At 40.6% G+C, this 16,613-nt stretch overlaps 2 protein-coding genes across 2 annotated transcripts; both read right to left on the minus strand.

Moving 5' to 3' along the window:
• Positions 1-8,637: 8,637 nt before the first annotated feature.
• Positions 8,638-13,274, minus strand: LOC104106828 (uncharacterized). Its single transcript, XM_070189054.1, has 2 exons — positions 13,093-13,274; positions 8,638-9,241 (listed from the first exon to the last, which is right to left on the minus strand). Exons 1-2 carry the CDS (start codon positions 13,272-13,274, stop codon positions 8,638-8,640), a joined length of 786 nt encoding a protein of 261 aa, XP_070045155.1.
• A 1,303-nt stretch (positions 13,275-14,577) lies between these two features.
• LOC138901300 (uncharacterized) lies at positions 14,578-16,389 on the minus strand. The gene is made up of 2 exons (XM_070189055.1): positions 15,941-16,389; positions 14,578-14,632 (listed from the first exon to the last, which is right to left on the minus strand). Exons 1-2 carry the CDS (start codon positions 16,387-16,389, stop codon positions 14,578-14,580), a joined length of 504 nt encoding a protein of 167 aa, XP_070045156.1.
• Positions 16,390-16,613: the final 224 nt, after the last annotated feature.

Raw genomic sequence — 16,613 nt, forward strand, 5'->3', positions numbered from 1 at the left:
AAACATAACATATCCTTAGGAAAATGAATCCTTATATCACATGATCTAAGATAAGAAGGGAAGATAACATCCTATAGGTCCTGAAGCCTCCTATTTATAAGTGTTGTGCGCGACACACTCATAAACAAGACTTGTGTCTAGTAGTCAACCCTCGGATAGAACTGCTCTGATACCACTTTTGTCACGACCCAAACTGATGGGACATGACGAGTACCCGAGTCCTACTTGTCGAATGCCCCTAAGCATACATCTAAGATATAAACATGAAATAGGGGTAGGTCATGCATAACATCTGTCAATAAACTACTTAATCATGTGAATAACATACATGAGCAAACATGCCCAAAAGACATATATACATATATATGTGCGGAATACGGTAGGGCGAGCCGACAAGGCTTCTATGGACAACTATATATCAAAATAGAAGCCAACAAGGCCACATACTATCCAACTATACATGACTGTCTATAAACTTTTAATAGAGTGTACAACTGTATAAAGGACGGGACTGGGCCCATTCATACCCATATATGTATACAAAAATATCGTACCAAAACCCAATAGCAGCTCCGGATCAAATGGAGCACACAAACTCTCACAGAGCAAGGATCCTAAGAAGGGGGAGCATCATCCTATCTACATGCACCTGTGGGCATGAAATGCAGGACCCAGGCAATAGGGGCATCATCACGAATAATGTACCGAGTATGTAAGGCATAAAAATTAGTATATGAAAGACATGAAAGAAACATGGAGTAAAGGACTCAACCTGTAAGTCAGAATAACTCTGTGAATCATGAAACATTTTAATGCCATGCATATGCGTATAAATGTCATATCATGCATAAGTATATGTGAACATAACGTCATTAAGCCTATGAGGTCATCCCATCATATAATCTCGGCCTCAGTGGGAAAAATCATCAACATATACCAACTGATCAGGTGGTGGTGCGTATATAACGTCGTAGCCTTTTCCCATACCCCTTATACATACAATATACGCGTATATAATGCCATCTGGTCATGGGTCAATGTACATGTATAAAAGAATGCAATGCATAAGAAGTAAGTCAATAAGATCTCTCGGGATGACATAAGATCAATATGCCTTCGGTTAATATCACGAAATAAACTTTATCAAACTACGTATTTTCTAAGACACATGAACATACGATATAATAATAGTACATATGGGGAATCAAGAACATAGGAAACCCTAGTACTTCTAAGAATATAGTCATTTGTGAAAGTTGCGTGTTTGCGTGTTTGCTTGTTTCGCTGTATCATAAGGATCATGCCAAAAGAAAAGAAGGGATAACCTTAACATACCTTATATAAATCTGTCCAATAACAATGCTAAACTTAGGTCACTGCACCTTAATCTACAACAATGATAGAGAAGCAATTGTCAAGCTATGAATGACTCTCTCATTTATATAACGACAATAACTTAATCTGTAACAAAATGGGCAGCATTTCCCCTGATTTTACTGCTTCCTCAAGCCTACTATAGGGGATACAACAACATAATACAATTAGTAACTCAAAAATGACCTAACTACAATTCGGGACCTTTAATACAACAAAAAGCCCAAATATACCATAACTCACCCAAGCAACAAGTTATCAATTAGCCTGAAATTGTAACGACGGGCGGTCAGCCCACTATCCTACAACATGTGATGTTTCTCCATACCCTTTATCCTTCCAAACTCCATAAATTAGCAGCACAAAAGTCCAACACGAGTGGACAACAAAACAGTCCACTACAAGTGGAATAAATCAAACTCACGGCTTTCGACCACCATCCCGTGATTCCTAACATTAGGAAACGAATTTATCAACCTTTCTTAAGATTTAAAAGCTTAAATACAACAATTAGGCATTTTCTTAATTATGAAGTTCCTTCCAAAACTCAAAATACAAAGAGAAAGAGAGGCGGTATAATGATACTTACGTCGTAGGGATCGTTCTAATGTTATCGCTTCTTGATTTCATACCCGAGATGTTAATCCTTTTTGAAACCCTTGTAGAAAGCTTAAGGGTATGTTTAGAGGTCTTATTTGGTCGTGGTATAGGGGGAAATGAAGAAATAGATGACATAAGGCATATATATATATCCACTTTGAAAAGTCAAAGAGGTGCTAGCTTGGCCCTTCTTCATAAGCTTATATCTTTTTATCCAGATGTCATATGAACAAACGATTAAGAGTGTTGGAAACTAAGTTCCAAGACCTTAAATTTGGTATATAATATGTCCCAAAAAGACCTCATATAACACACTGAATATATTGCTCAAAACTCTTCGTTACATGGCAAATCCTTAGTCTGTTTTTCCGTAACTTAAATACAATTATTCCCAAATTATTTAAATCATATATAGTCATATTATGACTTTAGAATCATTTAAATCATGATTAAAAAGTCTCATATTCATTATACGTCACCTTGGGATGCAAAGGATGTAACGGTCTATATCTTCTGCAACTACAACTTAAGCTCAGCTACATCCTTTTTGAGTTGAGGCATGTCCCCAACTCCACCTCACTCAACCTTATCAAGGCGAGCTTTAAATTTTTGGAGTCGATCTTCAGATGGTAGATGTTTCTTTTGAAGATCACTTACCGAGGCTTGGAGTGGTGCCAATGCTTGCCGGATGAGGAGTGGTAGTTCTTTTGAAAGTTTGTCTACTTTGGCATTTGCCTGCTGTGCCAGTAGACCAAGCTTGGAGATTGCAGAAACTGAAATAGGTGGTGTAGCAATGGCTATCCTAGGAGTAGATATGGAGGTAGCTGGTGGTGAAGAAGTGGCTGTTGCTGACGAGGTGACAGGTGTTGCTGAAATGGATGAGGCCGGTGGTAGGATAACCGGTTGCTCTGGTTTCCCTGTGGGCACATTCTTTGAAGTATTGTGGTGCCTAGTGATGTCAATATCTTGAGTGTCTTCTACCGTGCAGTAATATTTGGGAATTATGGGAACCCCTGCATCTTCACACAAAGCATTGATGAGGCATGGAAAGGGAAGCGAAGCTTCCTTCTGTTTCTCCTGGACCCCAATCTCAGGGAATATGAGCTGCACCAAATCAATCTGGAAGTATGACATGATGGAAGCAATAAGGATTGCCTTCTCTAGAATGATGTCAGTCTCATTTCTCGTTGGCTATATGCGAGAGCCGACAAAACTTAGCCAATACCGGCTCTCTTGGGTGAAATCCCTCTTATGGATCTTCTGGCCCGGAACAATCCATGCGGGACTCCCCTTAGCTATGACAGAGGCTACCCAAGCATGCTCATCTCCCTTATTTTCTACCTTTGCATTATATTCTACCATGTCTACCCCCAAGTCCCGAAATAGATTTCATTTTATCGATTTTGAGCCACCAGATACCACAACTCCTCTGACTATGACAAAGGTCAAGTAAGAATGGTGCTTCGCTTGCTGATTAGTCATTGAAGTAGCATACGAAGCATAGAACTCCCTAACAATTGTCTCGTTGTATTCCCTCGGTGATTCAGTGAAGAATTCCCATCCCCTATTCTGGATGTTGTCTAGCACATGCGGGTAGTGTTCTTTCAGTCCTTTCACACTTACCATCTTTTCTTCGATGATCTTCCTTTTCGTCAATCCCTCTTTGTATTTATTGCAAGAGTCAGTGATGTTACACCTAATATCCTCAACATTCTTTCTATGTGCTTCGGCCTGGAGATCAAATGGTGGCAATAAGTCAAGTTGTGCCTCCTCTTCTTCAGACTGTGAGACAGGCTCAGATGAATTACCAGATATGTCAGGCCTTTTGCGTTGGGGTTGCTGTGATTGTGGACTTATAGCTCTAGCCCGTCTCTTTCCTCGCGTGGTAGGTGCTGTAGATTCTTGGGTTTTCTTTGGTGCCATTCTTGCCAATAAAAGTGAAGTGAACATATGGTAGAACATTCGTAGAACATGGCAAAGAAATGAAAGGAAAAACACCTTCTGCGTGGCACATTTGTGATCATAGAACAGATATGCGGACCGCAAAGTGCACCACAGAATGCACCATATTAAGAGCAACACAATATGTAGACCGTAGAAGCAGTTGCAGAACTAATCTGCGACCGCAGATCGAACGCATTCTAACCTTAAAAATTGTCTTGCACCTATTGATCTCTACGACTGATTTGTGGTCCATAGATCAATTCTGCGGCCGCAAAAATAACCGTAGATTCGAGACCGCACAAGCACACAAGAAAACAAGTTATGCGATGATTTTGCGGACCGCAAATCAGTTATGCGGCACCGTAGAAATCATCTTCTCCACACAAAATAGACTCAAAGACAACCATCTTTTTTAAAAAAAATCACTCTCTCCATACTACACAGACAGTGCAGAATTTCACAAAACGTATACACAACTCTCAGCTTTAGATCAATTTATGTTCAGCCTAAAAATTCCCACTGTGGATTGCAAGAAATCACGACACCCACTAATTCAAATCAGTAACCCTAGACTTAGCCCAAAGATTTTGATTTTAACTAACAATCTGCCCCCCAAATTGATCACCCATTATATGAAACACAGAAAAAGTAGAGAGAATGGTATCATGGAGGATGGGGAATACTGATGCAAGTAAATATCAAATCACTGGAACAAGAAGGGGGGGGGGGGGGGGAATTTCGTACCAGATCAGTGAGGAGGTTGCGCAAACCACTTGGAAGTTAATTTTTTGAGCAAGGTGAGTTTAATTGTTCAATCTTTTCTTTTATTTTCTATTTTTATCTTGTTTTCTTTTTGTTTTATTGTGTGTGTGCTTAGAGGAGGAGGGTTCAAAGTGAGATGGTGACAAAAGAACTGAAGGTGTAATACCTGGCAGTCTATGGTACAGTTATCATCGCATAACACTTTTTGCGATCGTAGAGGTGTTATGCGATTACCTAATACCTGGAGTATGTGTAGCCAATCTGCGGTTTCCTCTACGGTCGAAGAAATATTTTGCGTTCTGTGAAAATTGGCTTTCATCTGCATTTTGAAGAGCTTGTTTTCATGATGGTCAGATGATGTCTGCGACCAGTTTTCTTTACGCGAACCCGTTACGCGGCCGCATATGTTCAACAATGACAAATAAACCTACAAAGATAAAAATCTAACCAAAAACATTTCTAACACCTGGGTTGCCTCCCAAGAAGCGCTTGATTAAACTTCGCGGCACAACGATGTTACTACTTTTTAGCTAATCAGTTGTGGAGGTTGGTACAGGACCATCTTTGAGTTTGAATTGTTTCACCAGTTTCCTTTCTCCAATGGTTCCTAGGTTGTTCTTCACCCTTTGGCCATTTACTTTGAAGGTTCGATTCCTATCCTCATACTCTAATTCAATAGCGCCGTAGGAGGACACACTAACAACTTTGAATGGGCCAGACCATTTGGACTTGAGTTTGCCTGGAAAGAATTTCAACCTTGAGTTGAAGAGTAGGACCAAGTCGTCGGATTTGAATTCCCGCTTCAAGATCTTGTTATCGTGAACAAATTTCATCCTTTCTTTATACAAGGCTTAATTTTCATAGGCTTGGAAACGGAATTTCTCCATCTCATTGAGTTGTGTCATCCTTAGATTAGCAGCTTCGGCCCAGTCAAGATTTAACTTTTTCAACGCCCATATATATTTGTGTTCTAGCTCGACTGGCAAGTGACAAGCCTTACCAAAAACCAGCCGGTAAGGTGATGTTCCAATAGGTGTTTTGAATGCGGTCCGATAAGCCACAGAGCATCATCTAGCTTTCTTAACCAATCGATCCTGTTTGCATTAACAGTTTTTGCTAGAATATTTTTGATTTATCGGTTAGAGACTTCAAATTGACCACTCGATTGAGGATGATAAGGGGTGGCCACCTTGTGCTTAACTCCATATTTCTCGAGCAGCCCCGCAAAGCATTTGTTGCAAAAGTGAGAACCACTATTATTAAGGATGGCCCTTGGATTCCAAATCGAATAAATATGTTCTTCTTCAAGAAGGCGGTTACACTCCTTGCCTCATTGTTTGGCAAGGCAACTACTTCGACGCATTTTGAGACATAATCCAATGCTACCAAGATATACGTCATGCCATAATAGATTACAAAGGGACCCATGAAATCTATCCCCCACACATCAAAGATCTCTACCTCCATCACAAAAATTCATAGGAATCTCATGCCTTCTAGAAATTGACCCTTGTCTTTGACATTGATCATATGTGTTGACCATTAGATTGTATCTTAGTAGATCGATGGCCAATAGTAGCCATATTCAAGCACTTTTGCCGCTGTACGGTTTCCACCGTGATGACCCCCAACTGGAGAGTCATGACATGCTTTGAGAATTGGCGTCACCTCCTCTTCTGGAACACAACACCGAATGATGTTGTTGGTGCAAATCCGAAATAAAAAGGGTTCCTCCCGATAGTGTTGCCTACAATCCCGCAAGAATCTTTTCTTTTGATAAGCTTCCAATTCGTCGGGGATAAGGTCACTAACCAAGAAGTTAGTTATGTCGGCATACCAAGGGGTTGAAGTGATAGATATTTCCAAAAGGTGTTCATCTTGGAAGGCGTCATTAATTTCAAGATCTTCTTTTGGTCTCCTTGCCTCTTCAAGCCTAGATAAGTGATCCGCAACTTAATTTTCTGTTCCTTTCCAATCTTTGACTTCAAAGTCCAACTCTTGTAACAAAAGGACCCACCTAATCAATCTCGGTTTAGCATCCTTCTTCTCCATAAGATAGTGGAGAGCAGCATGATCGGTGTAGACTATCAACTTGGATGCCAACAAATAAGCCCAGATTTGTTTTAATTAAAAGTCAAATTGTATTAATCAAAAATATATTTGTACAATGCCAAGTAGTTGTGGACCAACTACTTTTTGAATATAAATCTAATCCTAGATTACAAGTTTTCATCCATGTCTACTACAAATCTAGGAATTGCTCATAAGACTGGAGACAGAAGATGTACACTACACTAAGGAAATTGATCTAAGCTGTGTAATGAGTGTTGCCAGGATGGATATCTTCTGCCTCTAGGCCCGGAATATTTCAAAAGCATAGATAATGGCAAGTAGTTCTTGCTCAGTTACGATGTAATTCATTTGTGCGCCATTGAGTGTCTTGCTTGCATAGTAGACAGTATGAAGAATCTTGTTGTGTCGTTGACCAAGCACTGTCCCAATAGCCACACCTCTGGCATCACACATAAGTTCAAATGGAAGAGACCAATCGGGTGTAACAATAATAGGTGCCGTGGTGAGCCATGCTTTCAATTCCTCAAAATCCATAAGGCACTTCTAATCATACACAAATTTAGCATTCTTTTCAAGGAGCTTGCACATGGGGCTTGCAATATTTGAGAAGTCTTTGATAAATCACCGATAGAAAGCGGCATGCCCCAAATAGCTCCGAACACCTTTGAACGAAGTGGGAGGAGGAATCTTGGAAATTACCTAAATATTTGATCGATCAACCTCAATGCCTTGCTTGGAGATTTTTGTGGCCAAGAACAATACCCACGTCCACCATGAAGTGACATTTTTCCCAATTGAGCACAAGGTTTGTCCTCGCATCTTTTGAGTACTTGCCTAAGATTATCAAGGCAATTCTTGAAGGAGTAACCAACTACAGAGAAGTCATTCATAAATACTTCCAATAAATCCTCCACCATATCCGAGAAAATTGCCATCATGCACCGTTGAAAGGTAGCCGGGGCATTGCATAGCCCAAATGGCATCCGGCTAAAAGCAAAGGTCCCATACGGACATGTGAATGTCGTCCTCTCTTGGTCCTCCAAGGCTATGTTGATTTGATTGTAGCGAGAGTAACCATCCAAGAAGCAATAAAACGACCTTCCCACTAGCCGATCAAGCAAAATGGTTTTTGCAAGTAGCACTATTGAGCTTTCGGTATTCCATGAAAACTCTCCATCCGGTCACCGTCCTCATTGGAATGAGTTCATTTTTGTCATTTTGAATCACGGTCATGCCTCTCTTCTTTGGCACATATTGCACCGGACTCACCTAAGGACTATTGGCAATAGGGTAGACAACACCGACATCCAACCATTTTATAATTTCTTTCTTTACCACGTCTTGCATGGAGGTATTTAACCACCTTTGATGCTCCACATTAGGTTTGCTATCTTCCTCTAGTTGGATTTTGTACTCACAAATACCGGCGGGAATCCCTTGGATATCTGCTATAGTCCAACCAATGGCCCGTCTTTGATCCCTCAAGGTCTCCAATAATTGTTCAACTTGCACATCATTTAGCAAAGACAAAATAGTTACAGGTAGAGTTTCATTAGAGCCAAGAAATTTATACCTTAAGTGTGGTGGAAGTGGCTTGAGCTCAAGTTGTGGAGGCTCGACAATTGAAGGCTTAGCGGGAGGAGTGGCTCTATTCTCCAAGTCAAGAGAAAGCTTCTTTGGTGCATAAGTGTAGGAACCAAGCCCTTCCAATGCATTCACCATTTCCACATATCCTTCTATGTCCTCACCATCAAAATTCATCAAAATTGCCGCCAATGCCTCACCAATGCATTACTCTTCCATAACTACCTCAACGCCATCCTCTACCACATCAACAACATCAAGTACCGAGATACTCTCATATGGATTTGGCAATTTCATACCCTAACTTGCTTGAAAGGTAATTTCTTCGTCATTAACTCGAAATTTAATCTCATTTATTTTCGAGTCCATGAGTGCTTTCCCAGTCTCAAGAAATGGTCTCCCTAAGATGATAGGGATCTCTTTATCAACAACACAATCAATAATAACAAAGTCGGTGGGGAGGAGAAACTTCCCCACTTTCACAAGCACATCATCCACTATCCCCACCGGTCGCTTTATCGAACGGTTTGCCATTTGCAACCTCATACTCGTAGGCCTAGGCATTCCTAATCTGGATTGCTTGTAGATAGCAAGAGGCATTAAGTTGATGCTAGCCCCATTATCACAAAGAGTCTGTGCAAAGTCATGCAATCCAATAGTACATGGAATAGTGAAAGCCCCCGAATCCTCTTTGTTTTGTACGGCGGTTGTTGCAATGATGGAGCTAACCCGGTGGGTGACACTCACCACTTCATTATTGATGGTTTTCCTTTTAGTGATTAAGTCCTTCAAGTACTTAGAAAAACCATGTATCTCTTGAAATGCTTCCACAAATGGAACTGATAATTGATTTAAGATGTCATAGAACTTCTCAAGTTTGCTATCATCAACCCTTTTAGCTAGTCTTTAAGGAAATGGATGAGAAGGTCTAGGAATCGATGCTAGAGGTTTTGGTGCCTCTATTACTTTTTGCTCAACATTTTCATGGATCACATCTTGAGCTTTCACCTTCTTTGGGATTCTCTCAACTTCAACAATATTTGGCACCTCAACTTGCGCCTCATCTTTTTGTTCAACATCTTCCACTTCGACCTCCCGTTTACTCTCACTTTGAAGTAGTTTTCCACTTCAAGTTGTATTGGCCACACAATGAGAGGTTGGGCTACCCCCACTACCTTTTGGGTTTGCAATTGTATCACTTGAGAGTGTACCTTTTTACTTCAGGTTTTGTTCTATTGTGAAATTCCTCATTTGCATCTCCAACTTTTGAATAGATGCGGTGTGAAAACCCAAAAGCTAAGTCATATTTTTCATTGAAGTGTCGAACCTCTCTTGATTTTGAAATACTCTTTCAAGCATTTTCTCCAACTTGGAATCGCTTGAAGAATTCTCCTTCCAATGTTGAGAGTTAGAATATTACCCTTTTGGTGGAACATAGGGGCTTGAACTCCGGTTTGTAAAATTATTGTTATTGTTGCTCCAATTTCCTTGATTATAACTACGTTGGTCATTTGTCCATTGTTGGTTACCTTGCCCTTGCGGGTTAGGTCTCCATTGGTGTTGTTGTCCCGATCTGTGGTAGTTTTGTCTTTGATATCATCCTTGTAAATTGTTAACATAATTTTCTTCTTAATATTACATGGGAGGATAGTCTTGTTGTTGGCTTTCTTGGTGTTGGTAGTTCTCATTTGACATTGGTTGCACATATTCCACAAGATTCACTTTCTTTGTTTGGCTTTCAGTGAACATTTTTGTCAACACATTGACATTGGTTGCAAGAACGGCAATTAATTGATATATTTCTTGATTATCCTTAACCATGTTGGTTAAATAATGAGTACCATATGAGATTCCGCTCGTGGTATCTTCTGAATTCTAAGCTTGGTTGTGTTTTGCCATCTTGTCGAGGATTTGAGTGACCATTGGAAATGTTTTATCCATGAACGATCCATCTGCCGCATTTTTGGCTATGGATTGATTCCTAGGATCCAAACCCATGTAAAACTTCTCCAACAAAATAGTTTCCAGAAACCCATGATTTGGTCCATTATGCGGTCGCAAAACTGATCTGCGGACCGCAGATCTACCGTAAACTGAAGTAGAAACTTGGGGAAATTTTTTGAACCATTATGCGGCCGCATAATCATTTCGCGGGCCGCATAACTCATCGCAGATCCAACATAAAAACTTCCTAAGGGAAGTTCTGCGGCGCATTATGTGATCGTTGAATAGGTCTGCGGGCCGCAGACCTATCGCAGAGTAAGGCAGGAGTGCCCAGTTTTGGAGGGCCATTATGCGGTCCATTTTGCGTACCGCAGAGGCGTTATGCTGTCGCATATGCGATCACAGATCTGCATCGGGGCTTCATTTTTCTAATTTTTTTGACCCGACCCTATTTCGATATATTGAAGTAAAGGACCACTTTTGAAGCAAAAATCTGATATTTGTAGAGAGAGGGAGTGCCATAGAGTGAGAAGGGAAGTTCCTAAGCCTATTGGTCATCAACGCTTGCTCAAAGTTGAAGAATTCACAAGAAATATTCACTAGGTATTCATCCTAGAGGTAAGATTCTACTCCCTCACCCTCAATTTCGTGATTTTACTGAAAATAGGGAATGAGAAAAGGAATTCTTGGGTGTGGGAGTTGTCCACTATGCATGCATGTACTATCAAGGGTTGGGGGAAGAATGTTGAGCTAAATTAGATAGACTTTGGGTAGTGGAATAAAGGAATCCACTATAGGAGGACCTTGAAATCACAATACCCACCAAGTGTTTGATAAAATGCTCAAATGAACTGGAACCATGACCTCCATCCTAATTTGTGTTCAATTTTGCTACATATCTAAATAGATCAAAGTTGCTAGGATTTTCGGAACTGTATAGTGGATTAAGGAAAGCTTAAAGCGAGGTATGTTGGCTAAACTTCTCCTTAGAATTAAACCCCACAATGTCCTTGTAAGTCCCGAGTTACTCATTATAAATTGATTATTCCAAATAAGCCTTGTGTCAAAAGATATATGTGTTTAATATATAATCCGAATGTTCCTGTTATGTTTTGTTACTGGGAATGTGTTCAAAGTATGGGTTGCATGTCTAAATGCTATAACTTCAAGTCGTGATTCAAGCGAAAACTATTATGCCAAATTGTGTAAGAATTCTCAATGTGCTTAAGACTCTTACTTGCTCACATGTGTACTCAAGTCTTGAATAAATTTTCTTTTGGTTAATAATCTTTAATGATGTTTGAAAGTGAAAGAGGTGAGCAGAGCATGAAACATGAAATACAGCCAATGTGCCAAGAATGATATTACATTTGGGGCCACTAGTGCCAATGAAACTAAGAAACGTTTAAAAGATGTTGAAATGAGTTGTGAATCCGCTTAATAACAAACGCTTTGGGAGTATTGTTAGTCACTAAGGAAGGGTAGGTTGAAATTCTCCGAAACTACACATGTCGGTGTTGGAATGGATTGTAATTATTCCCCTAATTTGGGGCGAGATTGATGTGATGAAATATTCCCCTTTTATTGGGATGAGATGATTGCTAGAAAAGGGTGATGTCGATCCACACGGCATTGTAGTGAGACGGCCTAGCCGGTCGTGTCGTGATCGGACGCCATGCCGAACACATGGTGGTGATTGTGCTAAAAATTATGATCGAGATAATGATTGGAACTGTGATAGTGATTGTGATTATGGTTGATGTCTTCGAGTAAGACGGCCTAGCCGATCGGGCCGAGATCAGACTCCGTGCTAAAATCACGGTGGTATATCGGTGCTAAGATCTCCTAACCTAAAATAATGAAAATTTACTTGACACTTATCTTGCTCCTAATTTGATGTTTTATTATTGTCTGAGGCTTCCAGTGATTTATGGTTGTCCTTCCTTGTGGTATCATTCGTTCTAACGAGAGGGTGTTTAGTCTTACATACTAGTACTATTCTATATGTACTAACGTCCCTTTTTTCCGGGGGCGTCCCTTTTTTCCGGGGGCGCTGCATCTTTAATGGATGCAGGTGCTTCCGCAGCAGGTGGCATTGATCATTGATAGCAGTACACCCTCTTCTCAGTAGATCTGGTGAGCCCCACTTCATTCGGGGTCGTGTATCTTTTGTCCCACGTGTATTATGTTTTAAGGTATAGCTGGAGCCTTGTTGGCGGCGTTATCATAGTATTTTGTATCCGTAGAGGCTTCGTAGACACAGTGTGGGTTGTATATGGGAGTTGGGAATGTCAAACTAGCCTTGTTGTATTTGAATCACTTGTTGCCCTTTAACTATGATTGTGTATGTATTTTGAGACTATAAAATGAAGTGACTAATGGTAATGTAATTGGCATTGTTCATGGAATCCACTCAATGTTTAATTAATGATATAAATGTATCTTTTCTTTATTCATGGGCGAGTTGGGTAGAAAGGTATTGTAAATGCTTTCTTGACCGGGGTATCTCGATTGAGTTCCGGTCACGCTCCCCAAGGCCAGGGCGTGACAACTTGAATCTAGCCCATGCCTCATGTAGCTATTCCCCCGGTAATTGCTTGAAGAAGAAAATTTTGTCCCAAAGCTCGGACTTCTTATTTTGTGAGAACCATTTAGCTAGAAAAATTTGCACAAGTTTGGTCCAAGTGTGGATGGAGTTAGGAGGTAAATTTTGGATCCATTGTTTTGCCTCTTCGTCTATAGAGTATTTGAACACCCTTAACCTTAGGGCATCATCCGAAATATGCCTCTTCTTATGCATTGCACACACACCGAAAAGGTTTCTGATCATCGTCGGCGGAATTTCGGAAGAACCCCACCTCCTTTAGCATTAGGATTAGACTATGTTCCACGTTGAAGGTAGCAACATCAACTCTAGGAGGGACAATGGCGTTTGTATCCTCAATATACTCATCTATATCGGCAAACACATTCTCAATATCCGGCTCGCCCATACTTACCTAGTGACACCAACCAAAGCAAGCAAAGTGTGATGGAATAGAAGAAGACGTTAAGTAAAGCACACACTAGTTAGTAATTTCAAAACCGTATTCCCCGAAAACGGCGCCAAATTTGATATGCTCAAATTGCACCTACATAAATGGTGTAAAGCTATCGATGTCAAATATAATAACCCAATTAGGTTGGTGTCGAATCCCACTGGGAATAGGTGTGAAAAGGTTACTTGAATAGTGTGTCACTCGACTAAAGCCGTAATTCTATTCCGTTAGTTTGAAAAGAGTTTGGTAATTGTGATTTGTTAAGAGAATCTATTTTGTTAAGAGAATTGATTAAAAGGATTAAGAAACCAAGGTTGTGTCCCTGTTAATGGAATATAATGTTGTCGGTGTTAATATGATATATTTCTAATGGGAGGTCCTTTGATATGCAAATAGTTCCTAAATAACTACCCAATATTTTCCAATAATTAGGTGATTTTTCCTCTTTATGATTTTTCCAAATATTAAAGAGTTACAATTAAGAACATCCAGTTTATGCCAAGTAGAACCCACTTATTCCTAAGAGATTATATTAAACAAGGTTTAAAGCCTTGACTTCTTGCTACTCAATTCTAACCAAACCCTAACCCACTTTTCCAAGTGAAAGATAAAGCAAATTGGCACTAGTTAATGTTTGCAACCATCAACCATAAATGAAGCATGAGAAAAGAATAGAAATCAGCCACCCATTATATATATATATTCAATGGTAAACACCCATTGACACTAAGTATCCACAACCTTAGTATTTAAAGTTAGCTACTCATACTAGAATACAAGAACAAAGCAATAAATAAAGTCATAAAAGCCTAATTTTAGGCTATTTTTCAGACCAGATGCCCCCACAAACCCTATTTATTCTATTTTTGCGGACAAAATGTGACAAAAATAATCCTTCAGATTTAGTATGCAACCGCAGAATCGACCGCGGAACAAATCCGCAGTCCGCACAACTTTAGCAATGCCGCAGATCTGATCAGCAAGCTTCCCAGATATCTCTCGCATACTGATTATGCGATCCGCATAATGATTTTGCGGCCGCATAGTGGATCGCATATTAATCTTCACTGGAGGTCCTCTTGCATTTGTGCGGAAACTTCGCAGTCCGCAAATGAGTTATGCGACCGCATAGTGAACCACATATTTGACTCTTAAGACTGACATAGCTTGGTTACATTTGAAATAGGTCTGCGGTTCGCCGACCAGTTCTGGGGCTTGCATACCAGTTCTGCGATCGTATATCTGTCACAAACCTTCCTTATTCCTGGTTTTTGTCATCTTTTTCATGCTCTTGGAAATTCAAGTCTGGTTTCCTGCAAAACACCAAACAAATTAAGAAATGACTTACATTTCTTTAAAAGATGATCTAAAGTCAATGAAATTAGTATCGAGCATTTCTACGACACATCACATATCTGCTCTGCACGTCCTCCTCGGTCTTCCAAGTCGCCTCCTCGACTGGTTGCCCCTCCGTTGGACATTTACCGTCGAAATCCTCTTAGACATTACCTTGCGGACTTGCTTGTCAACAATAGTAACTATCTCCTCCTCATACCCCAAGCTCTCATCTAGATGAACTATACTGTAATCTAACACATATGACCTGCTAGCATGGTACCTCCGGAGCAGACACATGGAAAACTAGATGAACTTTTGATATACTGGGAGGCAAAGAAAGCCTGTAATCAACCTCTCCAACTCGCTCCAACACCTCAAATTGACCGATGAACCTCGGACACAGCTTTCCCTTCTTTCCAAAGTTTATCATACCCTTCATCGATGAGACTTTCAAGTGAACCTTTTTGCCCACCATAAATGATAAATCACACACTTTCTGATACGCGTAACTCTTCTACCTGGACTGAGCTCTACGAAGTCGCTCCTATATCAACTTTACCTTATCTAAGGCAACATTTACCAAATAACTACCATATAACCTAGCCTCGTGGGGCTCAAACCAACCGATGGGGGAATGACAGACCATATAAGGCCTCATATGGATCCATCTCGATGCTGGACTGATAACTATTGTTATAAGAAACTCGGTCAAAGGTAAGAATCGATCCCACTGCCCTCTGAAGTAGATCACACATGCTCTGAGCATATCCTCCAGAATCTGAACTATCTGCTCTGACTGCCCATCGGTCTGCAAATGAAAGGCTATGCTGAGCTCTACCCGGGTACCCAACTCACTTTGTACAGCTCTCTAGAAATGTGAAGTGAACCGAGGGCCTCTATCTGAAATGATGGAAATAGGCAGGCCATGCAACCAAACGATATCCTGAATGTAAATCTGAGCCAACCTCTCTGAAGTTTATGTAGTCGCCACTAGAATAAAGTGTGCAGACTTCATTAGTCTATCGATAATGACCCAAACGAAATCAAATTCCCTTATCGTGCGTGGAAACCCAACTATGTAATCCATAGTGATGCGCTCCCACATCCACTCCATTATAACCATCTGCTAAAGTAGGCCACTTGACCTCTGGTGCTCATACTTAACTTGTTGGCAATTTATACATCTCGCCACATACTCAACTATGTCCTTCTTCATCCGCCTCTACCACTAATGCTATCTGAGGTTAAGATACATCTTCGTGACACCTAGATGAATAGAATACCCTGAACTGTGCACCTCCACTAGAATCGTATCCCTCAGGCCATCAACATAAGGAACACATAGGCGACCTTGGAGTCGAAGAACACCATCATCACCGATAGTGACCTCTTTGGAATCACCCCATAGCACCGTCTCTATAAGAACCAGCAAGTGTGAATCATCATACTGACAAGCCTTGATCCGCTCGAATAAAGAAGACTGAGCCACAACAGATACAAGAACTAGACTGGGGTCTGGAATATCCAACCTCACAATTCTGTTAGCTAAGGACTGAATGTCCAAATCCAATGGCCTCTCCCCTGCTGAAATGAATGCCAAACTACCCATACTTTCGGTCTTTATGCTCGACGCATCCGCAACCACATTCTCCTTGCTCGGATGATAGAGGATAGTAATATCATAATCCTTTAGTAACTCAAGCAACCTGTGCTGCCTCAAACTAAGATCCATATGCTTAAATAAATGCTGCAAATTGCGGTGATCCGTGTAGACCTCACATGACACCACATAAAGGTAATGCCTCAAGATCTTGAGATTATGAACTATCACAGCCAACTCTAAATCATGCACAAGATAATTCTTCTCGTGGGGCTTCAAGTGACATGAAGCATATGCAATAACTCGCCCCTCCTGCATCAATACACAACCCAAGCCAACACGTGAAGTGTCACAAT

The sequence above is a fragment of the Nicotiana tomentosiformis genome, chromosome 11, assembly GCF_000390325.3.
Source record: "Nicotiana tomentosiformis chromosome 11, ASM39032v3, whole genome shotgun sequence".
NCBI classification, from domain to species: Eukaryota; Viridiplantae; Streptophyta; class Magnoliopsida; order Solanales; family Solanaceae; genus Nicotiana; species Nicotiana tomentosiformis.

Bases quoted from the DNA above. Each gene is read 5' to 3' on its own strand.
- LOC138901300 (XM_070189055.1), bottom strand. From the start codon at position 16,389: ATGGATCTTAGTTTGAGGCAGCACAGGTTGCTTGAGTTACTAAAGGAT. The intron at 14,633-15,940 runs GTATTCTATTCA...GGTGTTTTGCAG, and splicing joins GTGGAGGTGCACAGTTCAGG to GAAACCAGACTTGAATTTCC.
- LOC104106828 (XM_070189054.1), bottom strand. From the start codon at position 13,274: ATGGGCGAGCCGGATATTGAGAATGTGTTTGCCGATATAGATGAGTAT. The intron at 9,242-13,092 runs GTGTGTGTGCAA...ATTTCCTTAAAG, and splicing joins GATGATCAGAAACCTTTTCG to ACTAGCTAAAAGGGTTGATG.